The 20256-nt window shown below is 37.6% G+C and overlaps 1 protein-coding gene across 3 annotated transcripts; it reads left to right on the forward strand.

Annotated features, from left to right (window-relative positions):
- The first annotated feature begins 3077 nt into the window (after positions 1-3077).
- On the forward strand, positions 3078-19927 carry syt10 (synaptotagmin X). 3 transcript variants are annotated; one of them, XM_047804370.1, is made up of 7 exons: positions 3078-3443; positions 4664-5099; positions 10500-11061; positions 15462-15582; positions 15711-15882; positions 16249-16378; positions 17151-19927. In XM_047804370.1, the coding sequence occupies exons 1-7, from the start codon at positions 3242-3244 to the stop codon at positions 17220-17222; spliced, it is 1695 nt and encodes a 564-aa protein (XP_047660326.1). In that variant the 5' UTR covers positions 3078-3241; the 3' UTR covers positions 17223-19927. The 3 variants fall into 3 exon arrangements, with proteins under 3 accessions (XP_047660326.1, XP_027007709.1, XP_027007708.2); XM_027151908.2 differs by having other exon boundaries at positions 3079-3428; XM_027151907.2 differs by having other exon boundaries at positions 3301-5099.
- The last annotated feature ends 329 nt before the right edge of the window (positions 19928-20256 follow it).

The following is a 20256-nucleotide window of genomic DNA, read 5'->3' on the forward strand; positions in this document are numbered from 1 at the left end:
AAATCATTTACATATTTAATATTTATCTTAAAAAAAGTTTATAACACTGCCTTACAAAAGCCAAGGTCTGATGTGTTTTCTGAGCTTGTAACAGGGACAATCAAGTACATCCTCAGCATCACTGTTTGGTTATGAAATGGACCTGTCTCACGATACCCATATGTGCTTTTTAAACATCCTGTTATAGATTTAATCCGCTTTTGCTCTTATAAAAAGCTCCACTCTTCTGGGAAAACTTTCTACTAAATTTTGTTGGCTTTGGGTGTTTGCTCATTCAGTGACAAGTGCATTAGTGAGGTCAGGTGCTGATGCTGTGGTTCAGTTTTGTTTTATCTCAAAGGGGTCAGAGCTCTGTGCAGGACCCTCAATCCTCATGGACCTCATGTTGTGTGCACACACTTTGTTATGCTGGAACAGGTATGGAATAGGTAAATCTTAATGGTACAAGAGTTCACAAATGGGTGTGATAGGCAAGTGTCCAAATACTTCTGGTCATATAATAAGGTAAATGTACATGTATGCAAAAAATGTACATTTTTACAGTTTATCTACAAAACACGGACTTCTAAGAAGTGCGTGTGTGTGTGTGTGTGTGTGTGTGTGTGTGTGTGTGTGTGTGTGTGTGTGTGTGTGTGTGTGTGTGTGTGTGTGTTTGTTAGAGAGAGAGAGAGAGAGAGAGAGAGAGAGAGAGAGAGAGAGAGAGAGAGAGAGAAAGAGAGAGAGAGAATAGGGGACATATATTTAGGTAAATGTTTGGTGTAAAGAAGTAAGTTAATTTGAGTTTAATTGCAACAAATATATTTCAATTACAGGACTACAGGCTTCATGATTCTTATTAAACACCATGCATATGTTCACTTCTATTACCAAGTTTTTCTGTATTGTAAGTGAAAACTGATAAATCTACATTAAAACAAAAAATAGTCCAAAATGAATCATTGGATCTATTCGATCAACTCCTGGTGTGGAAAGGAGTCACAGACTACAAACATGAAGCCTGAATTATGTATCAAAAAAAAAGAAGAAAAAAGAACGGAGGGGAGAGAGAGAGAAGGGGAGAGAGAGAGACAGAGAGAGAGAGAGAGAGAGATAGAGAGATAGAGAGATAGAAAGCTGCAGGAGGGCAGACAATGTCTAACTAGTTGTTTCACAAGAAAGGTCAGCCCTTTGTTACGCAACATACGAGAGAAAAGCGTAACTGTTTTAGCTTAGTGGAACAGTGTTGTGAAATGTAACATGTAAAGGTACTTTGGTACCAAGTCGATAGTTGTGAAAAAAATTTGTGAAAAAATGATCTTCTCATCCTTTCAAAAGCACAAGCAGTAATTAGTACTGACTTTATTCAGTACCTGCTGATAGGTAAATAAAAAGTTGTGAATCACAGTGTAAATAACACAGCCCTGTATTTGTCATTTAAAATATTCATTTAAAATATAGCATTTAGACACATAAGCCTGGTTGGACAGGTACAAATAGGGAAATGGGGGTAGTTAATTTGGACATTGAACCCCTTTGGTTCTGTGACCATGGTCCAACAATTTTTCTGCAACCCTTACCATAAGGGGCATAAGTTTGGCTCAAGGAATCCATTGATCCAATCAACTCACATGGCGAGCGCACTCTGCTACTGTCACTGTAAGCGATGCTCATTGTTGCACATGTACATATCGAAAATGAATGGTCTCCTGTCGATTTGTCACTAACAGGTGTGGAAGCAACCACACGGACAGAAATTAGAGCATGAGTTTTGTCTGTGTCACTGCTGCCCACTTTCTCTACTCTTAACAGTCTGACATGCCACTGAAGCAAGATACATTATAACCCAGTGTCACCCATATGAGTCTGGTTCCTCTCAAGGTTTCTTCCTTTACCATCTAAGGGAGTTTTTCCTTGCCACTGCTGCCTGAGTCACATCAGACTTGCTCATTGGGATAAATACATACACACTGTGAACTAAATATATCTAATATTAATCTTGAATTTGTACACTGTTAATCATTATATTAATCTTTATAATAACATTTTGTTCTATGTTTATTTTCTGTAAAGCTGCCTTGAGACAATGTCAATTGTTAAAAGTGCTATACAAATAAACTTGAATTGAATTGAATTGAAAGTTTCAGTTGTACCTCAGGTTACACCCACAAATGGCACAGAATCTGAAATCTATATTAGTAATTAGCTTAAATGGAAGGTGCACACAGTTTTAAGAGCTAAGAGCACACAAATATCAGTTTTGTACAGAAGAAACATAGCAGAAAAACACTATTGGCTTTTTTTTTTACTTCACTTGCACAACATTGTTCTTTCACAAATGTCTCTAGCAAGAGTGGATGATTCAGAAAAAAAACAGCATTACAACTGTGCCATGTTACATTCATACCAGCAAGTGACAAGTTACTTGTAGTTTACATGGCAGGAGTGAAGCGACCGTTGTCGCTTTTAGGTACATACTTTAGTGTTCAGATAGGAAAGAGCAGAAGCTACATAAATAAATGATATGCATTGAAACTAAATAATACACTAATCAGGATGAAGATTGGTTACTTGATTTAAATGGGTAGGCTTTATTCTACATTCACCAAAGGCACCAACCAGTTCTGCCATCTTCCAAGCTTTCTTTTTTATTTTCAATGTCACTATACATATATATGCATTATCTTTAATTTTCCCATCAAGTGCATGAGAGCTAATTGCTGGTTTGGGAGTAAAGAACCGAAGAAATAGAGGCACACATGTACAGTATCATAGGACTAGACAGAGTAATTATCCAAGTTCATAGGTTAGATGTGATGCTTTTATTGTCTGATATCTAATTTTCCTTCAACTAAGAAACTCAGTTCAACTGTTGCTTATAGCTTTATCAAAAAAAAAAATCATGGCTTTGTGCATGCATGTACATGCACAGTGGAAATAAATGCTTGGCTATACCAGAGTTGCAGCAGTGCAAACTTTCTATTGCTATTTCATGCATTTGATGTTATTTTATGTAGGTTTATATGGTGTAACTTATAAAAGTGTGAAAATCTGAAATAACCGGATGAACAGTGTTTGTCCATCAGACAGAACACTCTGTGCCCTGTTTTCCTATTGGCTCGTGACGAAGCACGCTACAGCGCGTCCACTCTCTCCAAAGCTTCCGCGAGCGCAGCGAGTCGCAGGTGCCAATGAATGAGACGCACGTGGACACGTCGCGCGCTTCGTTTTCTCCTTGCGTTTTGGCAGCGCACGCGGCGTCCCGATGAACCCTCGCGCGCGCGGCTCCTCCAACATACAATGGATTAACCGGAAAGACATGAGCGCACGAACCGAGGACGGCGTGAGCCTGTGCCAAAGGGCTCTCCAGATAATCACCGAGCTGTGCCTCGCCGGGCACGTCGACCGGGAGAAATGCGCAGACATCTTTCCAACCGAGAGCAAATTACCAGGTAAAGGAAGTTCAGGTAAATGTGACTAAAATGGCTGTTTAAACTGCTGAAAGCTGCTGTTTCTGACTTAACTCTCCAATTCAACTGTGATAGAAAGTTTTTACTGCTATATTAAGTGCCAAATGTGTTCGAGAAATACTAGAGGAATGTTTACTCTCACTGTAAAACCCTGTAAGTGCAGTGCAACAGGTAGGAGCAGCATCATCATCATCATCTATAACACAGACTGGTTACTAAATGTGTCAGTACTGTGGACATGCATTCACCATTTATTTCCCACACAATATGTGTCTACTATTATTAGCTTGTGCCATGTATACAAGCTCACTATCACTGTTTATATTCCTCATTAAGTATAAATGATGTCACATTTATAGCATGTTTTTTTATCTAATAAATAAAAAAACACTGATTCTTCACACAACAGGTCCTCCGGTTATTATACTTGTTGTGCAAACAGGTGCATATGCAAATGAAGCAATGTGTTCAGGGTTGTAAATGTCAAAATGACACATGTTCTGTGCAGAAAGGTAAATGTTTAGAAAGCATTAATTATTCTATTGTGCACCAGGACCATGAAGCCCAGTCTGCTGCTATGGTGACACCTGTGTCTTAGAAACGTGTCTGTTGCGTTCGGTACCTTCAGATACAATGCAGGACCCCCGACTACACTCCCCCCCAGACACTTACACACACACACATACACACACACACCCACACACATACACTATCATACTTGAAAACACACACATGTAGATGGTATACATATAATGTACATGTTTAGTGTGTTTTTAGAGTGTTTCATGTGTTGTATAAGTATGTTTTCACTTGCTTGTGAACATGTAAGTGAACGTAATGTAATAACCCAGCTCTAATTGGCTAAACATGACAAATGACAATGCTTTTAAACTGTGTGATTTATTGACACTGTGACTTCCCTTGTCATTTTCTATTACAATTTTATTGCATTTAATTCTTTTCCCTTCTCTGCAATACAGGATTTATGTCCCTTTCTTATGCATTTCCTTCTTTTTTTCTCTCTCTATTACTCTTCCTTGTGTGTTCCACACTTTCATTGCTGCTGGCCTTTTCTGTTTGCCTCGTCTGTCTTTTCAATTTACCCCATCATCTTTTACTTCTCTGCCTATTGCTCTCGCTCTCTTACATCACCTCTATTTACTCTCAATCTCTTCCTCTGCTCACTCAACTGTCCTCCCCTAAACCATTGCCTGTAGACATCTCTGTAAGTCTCCTAGCTGTGCTCGTGGGTTTCTGTGGACTCGCCCTGTTGGTAGTCTCTCTCTTTGTGTTTTGGAAGCTGTGCTGGCCCATCTGGAGAAGCAAGGCGCTCTCCTCTCACAGCGAGACTGTTCGTCAAGGGGTTCTGCCCGAGGCACCAGCACCCACACCTCATGTCACGCCATTGCTTCTGGAGCGTCAGGCTTTACAGGCGGAGAAGCAGGAGAAGAAAGACGAAGAGGAGGACCAGAGGAGGAAGGTGCCCGAGGTGAAGGTAAACGGTTGTAGATCGGTGAAGTCACTTGAGGCAGCCATGAAGATCAGCCAGACATCTCCAGACATCCCGGCTGAGGTGCAGCAGACAATACGTGAACGCCTGAGTAAGAAGGCCAAGATTCAGAAACAGAGCACTGAACCCACCTCATTCTCCAGGTATCCAGGTTCTTTCATGAGCTTCTTTCTTTTTCAATTCTGAAGGCTCCTCTCAGCTTTCCAGGTCCACAAAACAATTCAACTACTACTCAATTCCAATAAGCTTCTTTTACTTTTTTTAGTTATTGAAACCTCTTACTGGAGATCCCAGGTCCCTAGATGTTTTCATTTTACAATAAGTAATTCCTCTCACTTATTCAAATATCTGACCCGTCCTTCAACTTCTCTCATCTCACGTAACACTTTTGCCTCTCTTTATTCCATGGCTGATGGGTACAGCAGGTCATAAAATGATATATTTAAAACTATATTCATTAAAATGATTGTTTTATTTGCTCTGCTAATTAAAAAAAAATAGTTTAAATGTTTGTGTCATGGGTAGCTATTAGAGGTCTTCAGTGGTCCACTTGGATCTGAAAACCTGAGGTCCGAGCCGAGACCTGAGCGGGTTCGGGTCTAAAAGTTTCACGTGTGCCTCGGACATGGGTCCGGTATAATAATAGCGGCATCGGGCCTCGGGTAATTTAAAATGAATGTGTTTTTACCGAATGGACCCGAGAAGACCCTAACTACTGTATCTCGTGTGTGTGCATCGACTCGAGTCCTTTTCCAACCTCTCCTCTGTTTGCCAAGACCGCTTGCGACATGTGGCTGGCGACGTGTGGCTGGCGGTAAGCAAATTTTTGTTGAAACAGACCTGTCAATCAATTTTGAATTCACGCTGTAGCGGTTACTTTAGTGTAGAGTTACGCAACATTCGGGTCCAGTCGGGTTAAAAAAAAATTGCCGTCGGGTTGGACTCGGGTCTAATTTTTTCGAGTTTGTCTCAGTTCGGGTCTTCCTTAAAAAAAGAAAAAAATTATGCACGTCGGGTTCGGGTAAAAAGTGATTCGGGTCACTTCGGGTCAGGTACATTTCTTTAGACCCGAGGAGACCTCTAGTAGCTATGCCACTTCACAGCTTCAGAGTGATGGGTTTAATCCTGAGCTTGGGTTTCCTTTGTGTGGGTTTTCTTCCAGTACTCTGTGGTTTCTTCCCACTGTCCAAAAACATGTGTGTAGATGGACTGCCAATTTTAATTTACCTGTCCAGGATCAAGCCCTTATTGAAAAGGATTGAATGAATTATTTATATAAAAAATATGACTTCCATCTCTGTAACATATAGGGCTATTATATCTAGAACTTTATTTTAAATGTAAAAATTGGCAGTTCCATTGTAAGATGACTTCACATTTACATCATTATGAATATTATAAAAAGGTTTTTAAATGTTAGGTCACTATATATCACTATTACATTATATCGCTATTATATAGGTCGCTATATTGTACTGTAAACAAAAGGGCATATATGTTTCTCAGTTTTAGTCTATTTCAGGTCAATACAAGTACCGTATAGTCCAAAAGACAATTTTGAATACAACTTGAGTAACCATGTATTTGCAAGGAATTTCCATTTAGTAAAGGAAGCAGAGTTTTTGCCCTTGCTGCCTCAGTAGTTATCAAGGTTGTTGCAATTAAGGAATGAAATCAGCGCACGAAGAACCTTTTTCAGCATTAGAACTAATTAATGATGTTTGTATTAAATTTAAAAGCTTGTGACGGCAGTGTTAGCTATTTTCACTCCATGTCTGACAGGGCTGCAACAAGCCCCCTACCTTCTTCCACTAGCCCTGTAATCACTACAGCCTTCCAGCCTGAGCACCCGAGTCATGCTGCCATGACAACGGCAATTAAACAATCAGCTGTTCTCCTCTTTGTTTGGTTCTCGACACTACATTTAAAGCGAAAGGGCTCGTAATTAGTATTGCCATGCAATAGAACCGACATACTGTAAGAGCTTGTTCTACTGGGGACGTAACGAACAGCTGCACTGCTCTACTGATGGTGGCCATTATTGAGTTCCCACAGAGCCGCCATTAAAACCCTGATGCAGCCTAATAAACTATGTATCCCCTAAATTACATGTTGATAGAATACAGAGAAAGGGCTAAATGTGGGAGCTTAAAGGTCAGCGGTAAAAATAATGGGACAAGGATCTGTTTTCTCCTGCTTTATTCATGGGGTCGCTGTCTTTTTGGTCTCCATCATTTTGCTGTGTAACCTCTGTTTCTTTTGCTGATTATTTGTATAGATTGTAAAAACTACTCGATTTAACACGATATACTGTATATTTTCTTTAGTCATATTTATTTAAAGCTGCTGAGGTGACACAGTGGTTATTATTTCTGAGGTTTTGGCCATGACTTACCAGATTGAGGCCAATATAGTTGCTGTGACATGGGAGCTAATGTATTTTAAAAAGTCTGAGTCACGGAGAAGTCAATTGAATTAGACCATTTTTGTCACAGGGGACTAAGTGCTGTGATGACTAATAATGTTAAACTTTGCTTCAATCTTCAAATGATGCATAAAATCATACTGGAGTTATACCGATATATATATATATGTAAGGTGGATATGCATAAAAACAATCCTCAGAGCCAAGCTCAGTTTTTCTCGCTTATTTGTGCTAAATGATTAATTGGAGGTCATGTATAAGTATGATGTCCACAACTGCATAAAGTTATGACCTTAATATTTTACCCTAAGGCTTTAATGTATTAATTTGTAGCCAGAACTTATTAAAAATTAACCACAGTGTCACCAGAGCAGCACCATACTGTTCTCAGTTCAAATTTTTTCTTTTAATGAAACACATTAAGCCAACTTAATTCTTTGCAATACATCCTCTCTAACCTTATATCACATTGGCCAAAGGGCCTTGAAAAACACAGTTATCTGAGCCATTTTATCTCGCTAAAAGGGAAAAGGGCTGTCTGTTCCTGCTTTGCCTCTGTTGGCATGTGTGAATGGTCACATAGCACAATGGAACAGCTATGTTAAAGTGCAAACATGCCAAGGGGGCTGTACGGCTGGTAGACTGAAAAAAAACAACAACAAAAAAACACAAGCTGCTAAATGTGTGAATTGTGCAGCTTTTGTCCTCAGTGGTGGCTTTTTTCCCTCTACTATATGCAACAGAAGAAATCTATTACAATTTCCTCTAACTGGATTTTCTGCAGAAAACTAATAAAAAAATAGTGTTCCTCATAAATACTTTAGAGCAACACTTAGAATGAATATGATTAGTCATAAAGGTTAATTTGTGACATAAAAGCTAAGTTTATAATATGTGTTCAGTCTGTGAACAGATAATTGCCCCTCTCTGGCCATCTGGCTGCTAACATGGACACATAATTCTTGCGTCAGGCTCAGCTGGGTCTGGCCATGTTGGGCAGCTAATCACCAGTCGTCTAGAGCCAAATGAAGGAATGAGAGGGTTAATGTAATGATTTTATATTCAGCTTGAGGAAACAGATACTAGAGTTAATCCTAGACAATATCATTTATGGAACAGTTAAACTGTTTAAAATAATCTTGATATTGTACTTTTAATCGAAGATCACTTACTCTAGTGTGACACCAGAGAAATACCTAAAGAGAATTATAACACTTACATATCGGATTTCTTATTAAGAACAGTTATGCATCATATGGCAAGGACAGAATGTTTTCTGTTTCCTATGGCTATGATGGATTAGGTCACAATTATTAAAATTACTTAACAAATTCAGATACTGAATTTTGAATATGTTTATGCCACTGAATGCAATTTTTGTTGATTCTTATGATTCACTGGAAGAATCAGCTATTCAAAAACATTCATACTTTGAGTCACATATTTTGTAAAGGCACTAATTTGCTAATATTATTTGTAATCAGTGAAAGCAAACATACAGTATACAGTAACAAGCCCAAGAGCACGTGGAACCCAATTTAACTGCTTTTAGACATGTCTTATCTATTGTCAATGGCATCCAAAGGTTTGTAGTATTTATTCGTAACTGAGTGCATAGGTTTTTCTATAAAAAACGTTTTTATATTTACTAGTGGGAAAAGTGCCAGTTGCTAGGCGACATTAAGCCACAGGAAAAAGCCATGGTATAGTTCATATATGGAAGTCATTATGCCTCTGAGGAAAGGGGCTGAAGATCCATTAATAGAAAAGGGTTCTTTGATCATTTAACAGTAAATCCCTAAAAATACTGAATGGATCTGGGAGTTAAATTTACAACCTCTTCAGTACTTGAGTCTATGTATGAAAGGCAGCATACATGTAACATTTAGGGCCTTTTTACACCTGGTCACTTCATGTGTTTTCTCTGATCCGATAGCTGATTTGTTAAAACTGTTCCGTTTACATTAGGCCACATAAATGCGTCTTGGCGAATCGGATATCAATCCGATCTTTCTACTCCCGCCCAAAATGCAAATATATTTTACCTCATTTCCGGGGTAAATGAAATGGAACATGCTTTGGTGTATGCGGTTTTCAGAATGCAATCAAAAAGAAGATGAAAAAACTTGATACGAGGGTTATACTACAAAAAACAGCATTTACTGTTTGCTGCATTTTCGCTGGTGACAGCAGTGCATTTTAAGACCCAAAGAGACACCTGGGTGAAAGATCACCTGTGAGTGACGTACTTCCGTTTGGGAGGAGTACTGTATAGCGCTGACGTATGTGGCTTGAACAACCACATGCATTTACACCTGTCCAGTTTCATCTGAAATGTGTCCCAGACCACCTCCTGAAGTGGTTTGAACGAATGGAATTATATCCGTCTCGAAACCGTTTCGGAGGGCATTTACACCTGGTCTTTTTACCATCGGATAGCTATCTGATCACAGAAAACGCATGAAGTGACCAGGTGTAAATAATTAGAATAATTATTTGGATAACTGGATAGGATGGATTGGGAACAAAAATTAGCCCTGGAATTTGCAGGAATATTGCTATGTATCTCCAAAGTCATGTATTATGACACTATTGGATGTTTTCACATAAACATCAGCAGTTAAATAATGCAATATGGGGAAGCCATTGAAGCAAGTTGTGTACATTTATGAATATCTTTTTATAAAGCATTGTCTTAGTTGCAGAGTCAAGGCATGGAAGTGTTACAAATATAGGCTAGAGAGATAATATTTCACTTGAGTTTTTGCTGTAGTATTAAGCTCCAGGAGTAATTTTTCACCTCAAGCTAGTCATCTCTTGTCACTCAGCATTTCCCTTTAAGTGTATTAGTACATTGTTTATAAGATAAAATGACAAAATACTACCTTATATTTCTCTCTTTAAATGTGCAGCTTTTCTTTTCTCACACAGTCTCCACACCTGTTTGTTTCTGTAGATTTGCCTGGTCAACATGCATCCACAAACACAGGACGATGTTAATTAAAAAGTAGAGGAAACAGAGTCAGATTGTTTCTGAGAGGGAAAATGTCTGTTTTTCAGAAATTTGATATGAAATGTTCTTATTCTTCTGCAATAACTCCTCTCCTTTTTTTGCTAGACACAATTCCTTTCGTCGCCATCTCAGACGGCAGATGAACGTCACTAGTGTGGATTTCACCATGGACACCCTGCCAGTGAGACAGTCCTCAGCAGTCAGCATCGGACGCATAAAGCCAGAACTCTACAAGCAGAAATCCGTAGACTCGGAGGAAGGCAACAAGGAGCCAGTGGAGACATGTGGCAAGCTTAGCTTTGCTCTGAAGTACGACTATGAAGAGCAGGCTTTGGTAGTGCGCATCCTTAAAGCATTGGACCTGCCAGCCAAGGACTTCACAGGTACTTCTGACCCCTACGTAAAGATCTACTTGCTCCCTGAGCGTAAAAAGAAGTTCCAGACACGGGTCCACCGAAAGACACTAAACCCTACATTCGATGAGGTGTTTTGTTTCCCAGTGGAGTACGACCAGCTGTGTAACCGTAAGTTGCACTTCAGTGTCTACGATTTTGACCGCTTCACAAGTCATGACATGATCGGCGAGGTGGTGGTAGACAACCTGTTTGAGCTCTCAGACCTGTCACGTGAGGCCGTGGTATGGAAGGACATTCTCGCCTCCACTACAGTGAGTATAGTGTTTTTTTGTGCGAGTGTGGCACTAAATGATGTTTTCAAAAAATTTGAATTCATCCTAATTGCATTTCAAATGTAAGAGATAAAGAAAATCACAAATATAATCAACACAATCAATGATCCAGATCATTAATTTAATTTCAAGCCATTGTCTCTCAAAATCTGAAGCCCAAAAGCACCAATATGGCAAATGCAGAGCAGGGTCTTTCATCAAGTGAAAACAAGTGTTATGCAAAACCAGGCGTGAAGGAGGGCTCAACTCAAAATTGATTCACCCTTCAGGACACCCACACACCTAATCCTAAGAGACAAAATTAGCTCCCTCCTATGCCACAAGGAACTACAGACATTAGAAATGACTAATGCTGCAGACTTTTGATTAACCATGTCCTACCATCCCACTTCTGCACTGTCAACTTGATTCTGAAAAAGAAGGCAAACATGACTTGTTGTCTTTCCATGTCAGCCTTCGGATACGTTCTATTGTCTATTTGGCTTCTTCATCCCACTCGAAACGATCTCTCAGTTTATGTAACATCTTCAGTCATGCAGTGTCACAGTCTTGTTTTATGTCTTGAAAAACACTGTTCCTGATTCACACTTAAGTCGTCAATGCTAGGAGGCAGTGTTTTCATCTTAAGGATGTGGAAGTAACTGCTTTCCCAATACTTAACAAACAATATTTTTTTAAGACTCCTGCAGCTCTGAACCTCTGTAGAACTTTCATTACAGTATACGAAGGATATCAAGGATAATAATAAATGTGTTAAAACACACGCGCGTGCGCGCACACACACACACACACAAAATGTCTATAGTCTGTAATATGGTGAAGCATTCTGTAAGAAAACTTATTTATGTTTAACAACAGAAAATTGAACCATGAAAGATTAAAAGGTATGATGTGTTGAAGGGAGACGCAAAATTGTTATGGTATAAGAGGAATAAAACACTTCAGTATGTGCTGTTATTACAATATGATCAACTTCATGCATCATTTTCCCAAAACAGCATTTCTTACTCATCCAACTTCTAAACAAATAAGAGAAATTATGCAACAAAAGCATAAGCAAAGGCATATCTTAGATTTATTTCCTTCAGTAGTTTTCTGAATGCAAATGACTCAAAAACACTTATCGCTCTGTCACCAACATTGTGGTTGTTTATAATCTGGTATTTGAAATCACAAAGACAGATGCATGTTATAAGGAAATAAGACAAAATGGCATTGAATTATGAACGCTGGTCCAGGTTATAAAAATTTCATAAGATATGAATGCAAATGCGATTAAAATATTAATGGCTACACTTTTTCATGCTGAGTTATCTCTCACTGAAGCAAATGTGTTTCCTAATAAAGTCGACTCACTGTGCTGCACAGCTCGGGTAGATATAAGGAAAGTTGACCTTTTTGTTTTTGTTTTTAATGCTGAAAGTTGTCTCTCTCTGTTTTGACTCGCTCACACTGAGCCCCCAATCTTCACTCTCTAATGTTTGACACATCACATTCTCTGCAGAATTCATAAACACCGATTGTTGTTTGATTTCATCTCCTTATTGTTGTTTAGATGCCTCTCAATACTTCATTTTGTGTAGAATTTGTTGACATGGCTGTGTATTATTTCCCTGTCATGTTTAGATAGTTTGATGCGTTATGTCTGTGAATTTTTCATTCACTGTCTGTCCTAGTCATGAAAAGCCACAATATCTCTCAGGATTTATTCAATTTATCAGTGATCGCATTTCAAAGCCGGTGGCTTAGCAGAATGGCTTATTCTTGGATAAATACATCATTTAATATTTAATATTTCCATCAAGTTTCATTTCGCATCAATACGTACGGAAAGTTTAATCTGTGTAATGTGTCATTGTTTCGCCTTCTGTAGATCTGAACTACATCATAATAAATTTAAATAAAATATCTTTATTACTAGTATGTCTAGTATGAAAGATGTTGTAATGCTCCAGGGACTAAGCTAATGCTCTGAACCAGCTGCTCCATGAACTACAACTGTGGAGACAGTCTGGTTACTCAGATCACCCAGAATAGACCATGCCATTGATTGCAGCCTTGAGCAGTCACACTTCCGCCTTGCGGTCAAACCCTCCATTTCATCCCTATTTGATGCCATGGGTTTAATTTGGGTACCGTTTGTAGCTCCACATGCTTCCTGTGCAAGAATGAAGGTTAACATTTCCAAAAAAAGTGGTAGCAATACACTAGTGTTCTTTTAGTTTAACCCAGTGTTATGCATCTACTGGCCTTAACAAAAAGACATCACCACAAAGCAGCTTTATACTATAAATCCAAATTTATATTCATAATGAGCAAGCTAGGGTTGACCATGTCAAAGAAAATCTCCTTGAGTTGACCGGAGGAAGAAAACTTTAGAAACCGGACTCAAAATGGGAGCCATCATCACCAAAATAACAAATCTGAAAACAAAATGACAATTTAAAAACACAAACTAAGAAATTCAAAAACAAAATAATAAATCAGAAAACACAATTCAGACAATCCAATTTGTTCATTTGTTTTGCACTTCTTGGTCACCGTAGATATTTTGTTTAAGCAAAAGTAATGTGTTCTGATATAAGCGCAGAGAAGCATCAGTACAACACAGACCAACAAGAGCACTATGAATTGTGTTTTCTAAACTATGTGACAGTTATCTAGAATTGCATTAAATAAATAAATTTTTCTTAAGGTAAGCAGTCCTTTATTAATGATTCAGTACTTTAAGTAATAGTCAGTGGTACATGCCAAATACAGTAGTAATTTCTCAGTATCCATAATAATAGCCTGTATATAATTACCTGCAACAAAAGCCCTGGTCAAGGATCCTGGTACACTATGGTCAAGGATCCTTTTACAATTCTTGTCATGTTGTGATGCTCGTCATTTAGTGATGCTCGTCATTTAGTGACACTCTTACCATTTTGTGACACTCTCACCATTTAGTGACACTCTCACCATTTTGATGGTACTCTGTCATTTAGTGACACTCATCGTTTAGTGACATCTCTTGTCATTCAGTGACTCTCATCATGTCACTTGTCATTTTGTGTCACTCTGGTAATTTTGTGACACTCGTCATTTTGTGACACTCTTGTTGTAACCCTCTTGTTATGAGTTACTGTGTGTTGCAGCAGAATAACTATAGTTTCAGCATTTGTACCATATTTAGATCATTATCTTACATTTAATACAGTGACAAAGCAGCCTTCAAAATATTTCGAAAGAATTATTCAGTACTTAAAACCAGTGTATCGAATTGATTATTAAATAAGTACCACCAGAAATACCATAAACATGAAAAGACTTTCCATATGCCATAAGTCAGAAGTATTGGACACTGATATCCACCATTACCACCTTAGTTACTAGTGTACTAATGGTAAAGGCAATGATTATACACACAACATAAGTGATACTCGTTTCAGTTAAATACTCTCATAATCAATTAATGCTGGAACAGTGAAAGGCAGTAAACTGATAACACAATGTTTCAAGTCATTACACTTATTGGGTTGTTATTTTCCTAGCACAGTGGATAAGTGTCTAACAAAGATTGAACATGATAAGGAGGGGTGGCTGGTGGCTTGGTGGTTAGCATGTTTTCCTCACATTTCCAGGGTTGGGGGTGTGATTTTTGCCTCCACCTTGTGTGAGGAGTTTTTATGGTCCAGGTTGTAGGGTAGGGTATGGTATGGCCCTGTGCTTTGGTGGTTTCCTCTGGGTACTCCAGTTTCCTCCCCAATCCCAAAGACATGCATTGTATATCGTTTGGCATCTCTAATTTGTCTGTGTGTGAATGTGGCATAAATATTGGTGTGTTTTTATTCAACTTCTTGCACCTTTAGCAGCATTTACTCTACTCAAACATGACTAATATAGATTCATTAATACAAACCTGAAACATTCATCATGTTGTGAACACAATGTTTGAGCATATTGTAATGATGTGTATATATAATCATCAACTATGGTAGTGAATTAATTATTTAATGTAAATAAAATATGCATTAATTAAAGGAATGTACTCTGACTTCTTGTGATTTATTTGTTTCCAGAAATATACACAAGTAAACATTAAAAACAGCACCTGTCTCACAGGCAGGTTTAAAAAGACTCTCTAGTTTCAGATTCTGGAAGGGTAAACATCTCTAAGGGAATCTTTATAGCTGAGATAAATAACATTATTTAGTTTGAGAGACAGTGGTTTGTTTTCATAGTAAAGTCCCAGTCTCCACAGGGGAAAAGAAAAGCTTTAAGAATTTGCGTTCTATCATTTGCCAACAAGTGTGTGTTTATTTTGCTCTAGTAATCTGTCTTAGAGGCATGTTGTGAACCTCAGTGATATTTGATGTGATGCCTGTGCTTCTCCACAGGAGAGTGTGGATTTAGGGGAAATTATGTACTCCCTCTGCTACCTTCCCACGGCTGGCCGTATGACTCTGACTGTCATCAAGTGCCGTAATCTTAAAGCCATGGACATCACTGGCTCTTCTGGTGAGTGTCGATGCTAAGTATCCTAAACCATTACTTCTTTACTTCAGAAGAAAACACAAAAGCTAAACTGAAGCCTGCATAGACACTTATTAAAGTCTGAACCGTAACGGGAGCGTTTGCTTCCTCAGACCCGTATGTAAAAGTGTCGCTAATCTGCGACGGACGAAGGCTGAAGAAACGGAAGACCACCACTAAGAAGGGCACACTCAACCCTGTGTACAACGAGGCTATCATCTTTGACATTCCTCCTGAGAACGTGGAGCAGGTCAGCCTGTCAATTATGGTGATGGATTATGACAGGTGAGTGGGGTCTGTTTACAAGTCATCTTAATGATGATGATGTAGCAGGTTAAGCAACTGACATTAGAATCTGTGACAGAATTATTGGCACCTTACATTTGATGGTAGAGTATAGCTGTAGAGTTGTATAGATCCCATGTTCAGACTTTTGTTTTGTGGGATGCTCTCAGTAAGGACTTTTTTGTAGAGGTAGAGTTTTATACTTTATTTTTAAACATGACAAACCTAAGAATTAACTTTTGACATTCTGAAATCCTTTGTTTCTTTTGCGGCTCCTGCTCTAGAAGACTTTTACCAATTTATTTAGCCCTTGTATTATTCCAGCTTGTCCACAATAATGCTATATTAATGTATATTTATCACCAGAGTTGGACACAATGAGGTCATCGGTGTGTGTCGGACCGGCCCCGATGCAGAAGGTCTGGGTCGAGACCACTGGAACGAGATGCTGGCCTACCCACGCAAACCCATCACCCACTGGCATGCTCTGTGTGAGGTAAGGAGAAGGTGTCAACAATTCATCAACTTACAAGAGCATCTTTCAGTGTGTGACATGGTTAACATATTGAATATGAACGGAAGGTTGGTCTGTCAGATGCTATATTATGGAAATGATTCCATTCTACAGAGACCTAATGTTAATTTCCTCTATTTGTGCTGAAATTGTATGTGCTATTAAAACCAGGAGCTAAGTTTGATTGACAGAATAATGATCATTTATACATCTGTGTCTGATTTAAGTGATATGCTACTTGTGATATGAACATTATGCTTCTTTTATATGGATGTTAAAGAAGAATGTACACGTAGCATTTAGAGTTAATGTTGAAATGTTTCTGAAATGTTTTTGTGTTTGTGATTTTGCTGTAGCGCTTTTGCTTTTGTTTGTTGTTTTCCTCTGATTTGTTGTTGCAGTTTTCACATTTGCTGCAATGCTTTTGGTTTTGCTGCTGTTTTTCATTGTCCGCTGATTCATTTGCTGTTGTGTATATTTACTGTGAGGTGTTTTAGTTTTTTGTTTTGGGTTTGCTGTTGTGTTTTTAGTTTTTTTTAGTATTTTTTTTATTTGCTGTTGCATTTTCACATTGTGATATTTTTGTTTTTTATCTGAGTTTTTTGTTTCTGATTTACTGTTACTCTTCTGGCTTGTTAATATGTTCAGCATTTATGGATTTGCAGGCCGAGGAAAGCATGTAAGAGTACAAATGCAGATTTAACCAGCCTGTGTGTGTTCATATATCGAAAACCCAACCTTTTCTCTTCAACAGTGGCCAGGAAGAGGTTCCAGTTTCGAAAGCCAGGGTTCCTGCCCTTCACCCAAACCTCCACAGACTCCATAATCACATGAGACCCTGAAAGCCACAGATCTTTTCCCACTGCTTAGTGGCCATGTTTTTGGTTTGTATCACCGGATATCTCTTTTTCTCTTGTCGTAGCTTGTAAATTCCATCATTTTGCCAGAGGATAACATGCAGTGCCAGGTGTCCTGTGTCACACAGATTATGTCACTCGCTTGCCTCTAGAACTTGCTGTAAGCAGGTGGATTAAAGGCAATGGCTGAGGAAACGCGTCTCCTGAATGGTGATGTGATGGAATGTGACGTTTGACAGTCTAATGATAACTACACTATCGGTGACATATCAAATGATAGCCTTTAAATTTTTTGTCTTTTGCATAATATAAAAAAAGTTGACAATATTTGATGTTTTAAATATTTATTTTTTTAAATGACAACCATAACAGTGGCATGCAAATTTTAAAAACCTTTCCTTATTTTCAGTGTGTTTGATTTGAAAGTTAAAACAGCAGTGTTGAACCCTGAATATTCACCTGAATGATATAGATGTCAACACATACTGTATGGTGAAAATGTATGCAAATGTTTTTACTCCTGCTTTATGGGTACATGTACAGTACATTTCCTACTCTTGTAAAGTGAATCACTCATTCTTTAATTTTCATTTACTATAATCAGTGATCACATGGAAAAAAAGGAACCTGGACCTAAAGCCTGCTCTCAAAATATAGCCTGTAAAGAACAGGTTCATTAGAAAACAGGTCATAGCTTGTCATGTTACTGCTTTTTTTCATTCTAAAGATAAACCATTTTATCCAACAAATATAGAAAAAAATGATAGTGTGAATTTAAGTCTACAATTTCCTGATTTGGGGAAAGACCTCAGGCATATGAAAGCAATCCAGGGTCATGGTGCTTCTTCAGTTTGACATGAATAAGAGCTAGAACCCATCAAGCCATATGTCCAATTAAAACCTTAACAAAAAAAAGCGCAACAAGATGTAGAAAGAGAGCAGAAATCATACTTTAGTAAAGGAAATGAACACACATGGAAGCGCTTTACAGCATGGAGGAGTTGTGATGATTCTGTTCACCTCATGTCAACCTCATGCATTCATCACAGTGCAGATTTTGTACAAGGCAAAATTCACAGCAGCAGATAATGTAGCATGAGGATTTATTTTCTTAAGTCATCAAATGCACAACAGCGATTTAAATTTTAAATCTAAATGATCCCAAAAATGGAATCAATCATTTGCCTGCTAACATCTTTTTCATTCCTTCATGTCTATTAGGATATTAACAAATTTCCATAATGCAAAGATCACATTATTTTTGGGTAATCAAACCCAAATATTTTGACAGCAGTGAAATTCATACATGAATTTGTTGGGCAAGTGTGAGCAAGGAATTGCTCCTAGAAATAGGAAACATTTAATTAGAGAAAAAAAAATCGAGAAAACATAAAGCAGGAAAAATAAATTGAATCGTAAATGTTCATTTTTAATGGCAAATTAAAACAGTTCTTGCTAGTGAGCTCAGATTTTGGGAAGTTCAGTTGTGTCCCAGAGGATTATTTAACTTTAACCATTTATTTATTTAATTATTTAACTTGCTTAACCGTTTGAAAAAAAAGAGGTAAAATGAACCTCAAGACATACAGTATTTAATTAAATGTACCTCCATAAATCCTGGCATATGGAGGTAATAGCAAAATGTAGCTGATATTGACATAATTCAATTTATTTATTTATTTATTTAATTTATTTATTTATTTAATATACTCAGTACAGTAGTAGTGTTTTGTAACTGAATAAAAAAAACAGACATATGGAGGACATCAGTAGTTTGTAACATTTGTTTTTCCCTGCGAGTTTCTCAAAAACAGCTGATGCAGCAGTAAATCTTGCAATTAGAAGACCTTGCAATTATGCAAATCAGTATCTGTAATTAAATGTATATGCAACATTGTTGGACCAAAGGAATGATCCAGAATATACATTATGATTTTCTGTTCCCATTCACCATTGGTTTCATGTTACCATAGCAACACAACATCCCTAGTGTGAATTAGTAATAGAGGACCTGTGTAGATTTGGAAATCATATAAGATATGTGATCACAGACGTAATGCAATGAACATGGCAAATATCTAAAGGCTGTGTACTGTTAACTTTCATTTGCACAGTAGGACTACGTTTCTGCCCCAGTAGAACAAAAAAGTAATACATTCTTGTAGCATGTTGACACCAGTCTCCCTATTTCCTTTGTAATATTCAAAATAGGATAAAATTTTAAATATGAACTACTGAATTTCAGAGTTGTCTTTGTATTTGCACATATCCTTCTTTCCAGTGCCAACGTGCATCAATACTTGAGTGTAAAATACTTGAGTTTCTTGAAGTTATGTTAAAGTGCATTTCTATGGATCGTTTGGTGATCATTTGTACGATAATGAAACTTGTGATCTTATATACACTTTATACACAATTTGCATCTGTTGTGAAATGTTGAATTAAACCTGCTGAAAGTGCTATTCTTTGAGGCCATTGAATAGTTCCTGAGTAAACTTCAGTGATTTTTGTCTTGTATCTGGCAAAGAGAAAACGGTGTGCACTATTCGTCGTCATGAAATGTACAGTTTTGTGATAACTTTTGTAACCATTCAGTAAATACTGAATATTGTCATTTTACTGTATTCGTTTCTTATGTATTTTAACTAAGTAAACCCTGTTTGTCAAAATGCAATTTATGATATTTTTTTAATTATTTTTTTTAAATATTCAGTCCAGGGGAGAAATAATAAATAATACCTAATAAATTTATTAGGGAAATTCATGAAGCCAAGCGGACACTCTAATGTGCTGCCTGGGAAAATAATAGACTTTGCTAAAAAGTGAAGATAAGTACATAAAATTCACTGTAGGTAATTAATATATAGCCGCAGGGACTGCTGCTTATCTTCTTTTGATTAAGTTTTAATTTCATATTCATTCCTCACAGCACAAGTAAATATATTACTCACATCTGAGTGTAATAATTTTTCTTTTTCTCTTTTTCATTTTTCCCCATTTCCT

This window comes from Tachysurus fulvidraco, chromosome 19, assembly GCF_022655615.1.
Source record: "Tachysurus fulvidraco isolate hzauxx_2018 chromosome 19, HZAU_PFXX_2.0, whole genome shotgun sequence".
NCBI classification, from domain to species: domain Eukaryota; kingdom Metazoa; phylum Chordata; class Actinopteri; order Siluriformes; family Bagridae; genus Tachysurus; species Tachysurus fulvidraco.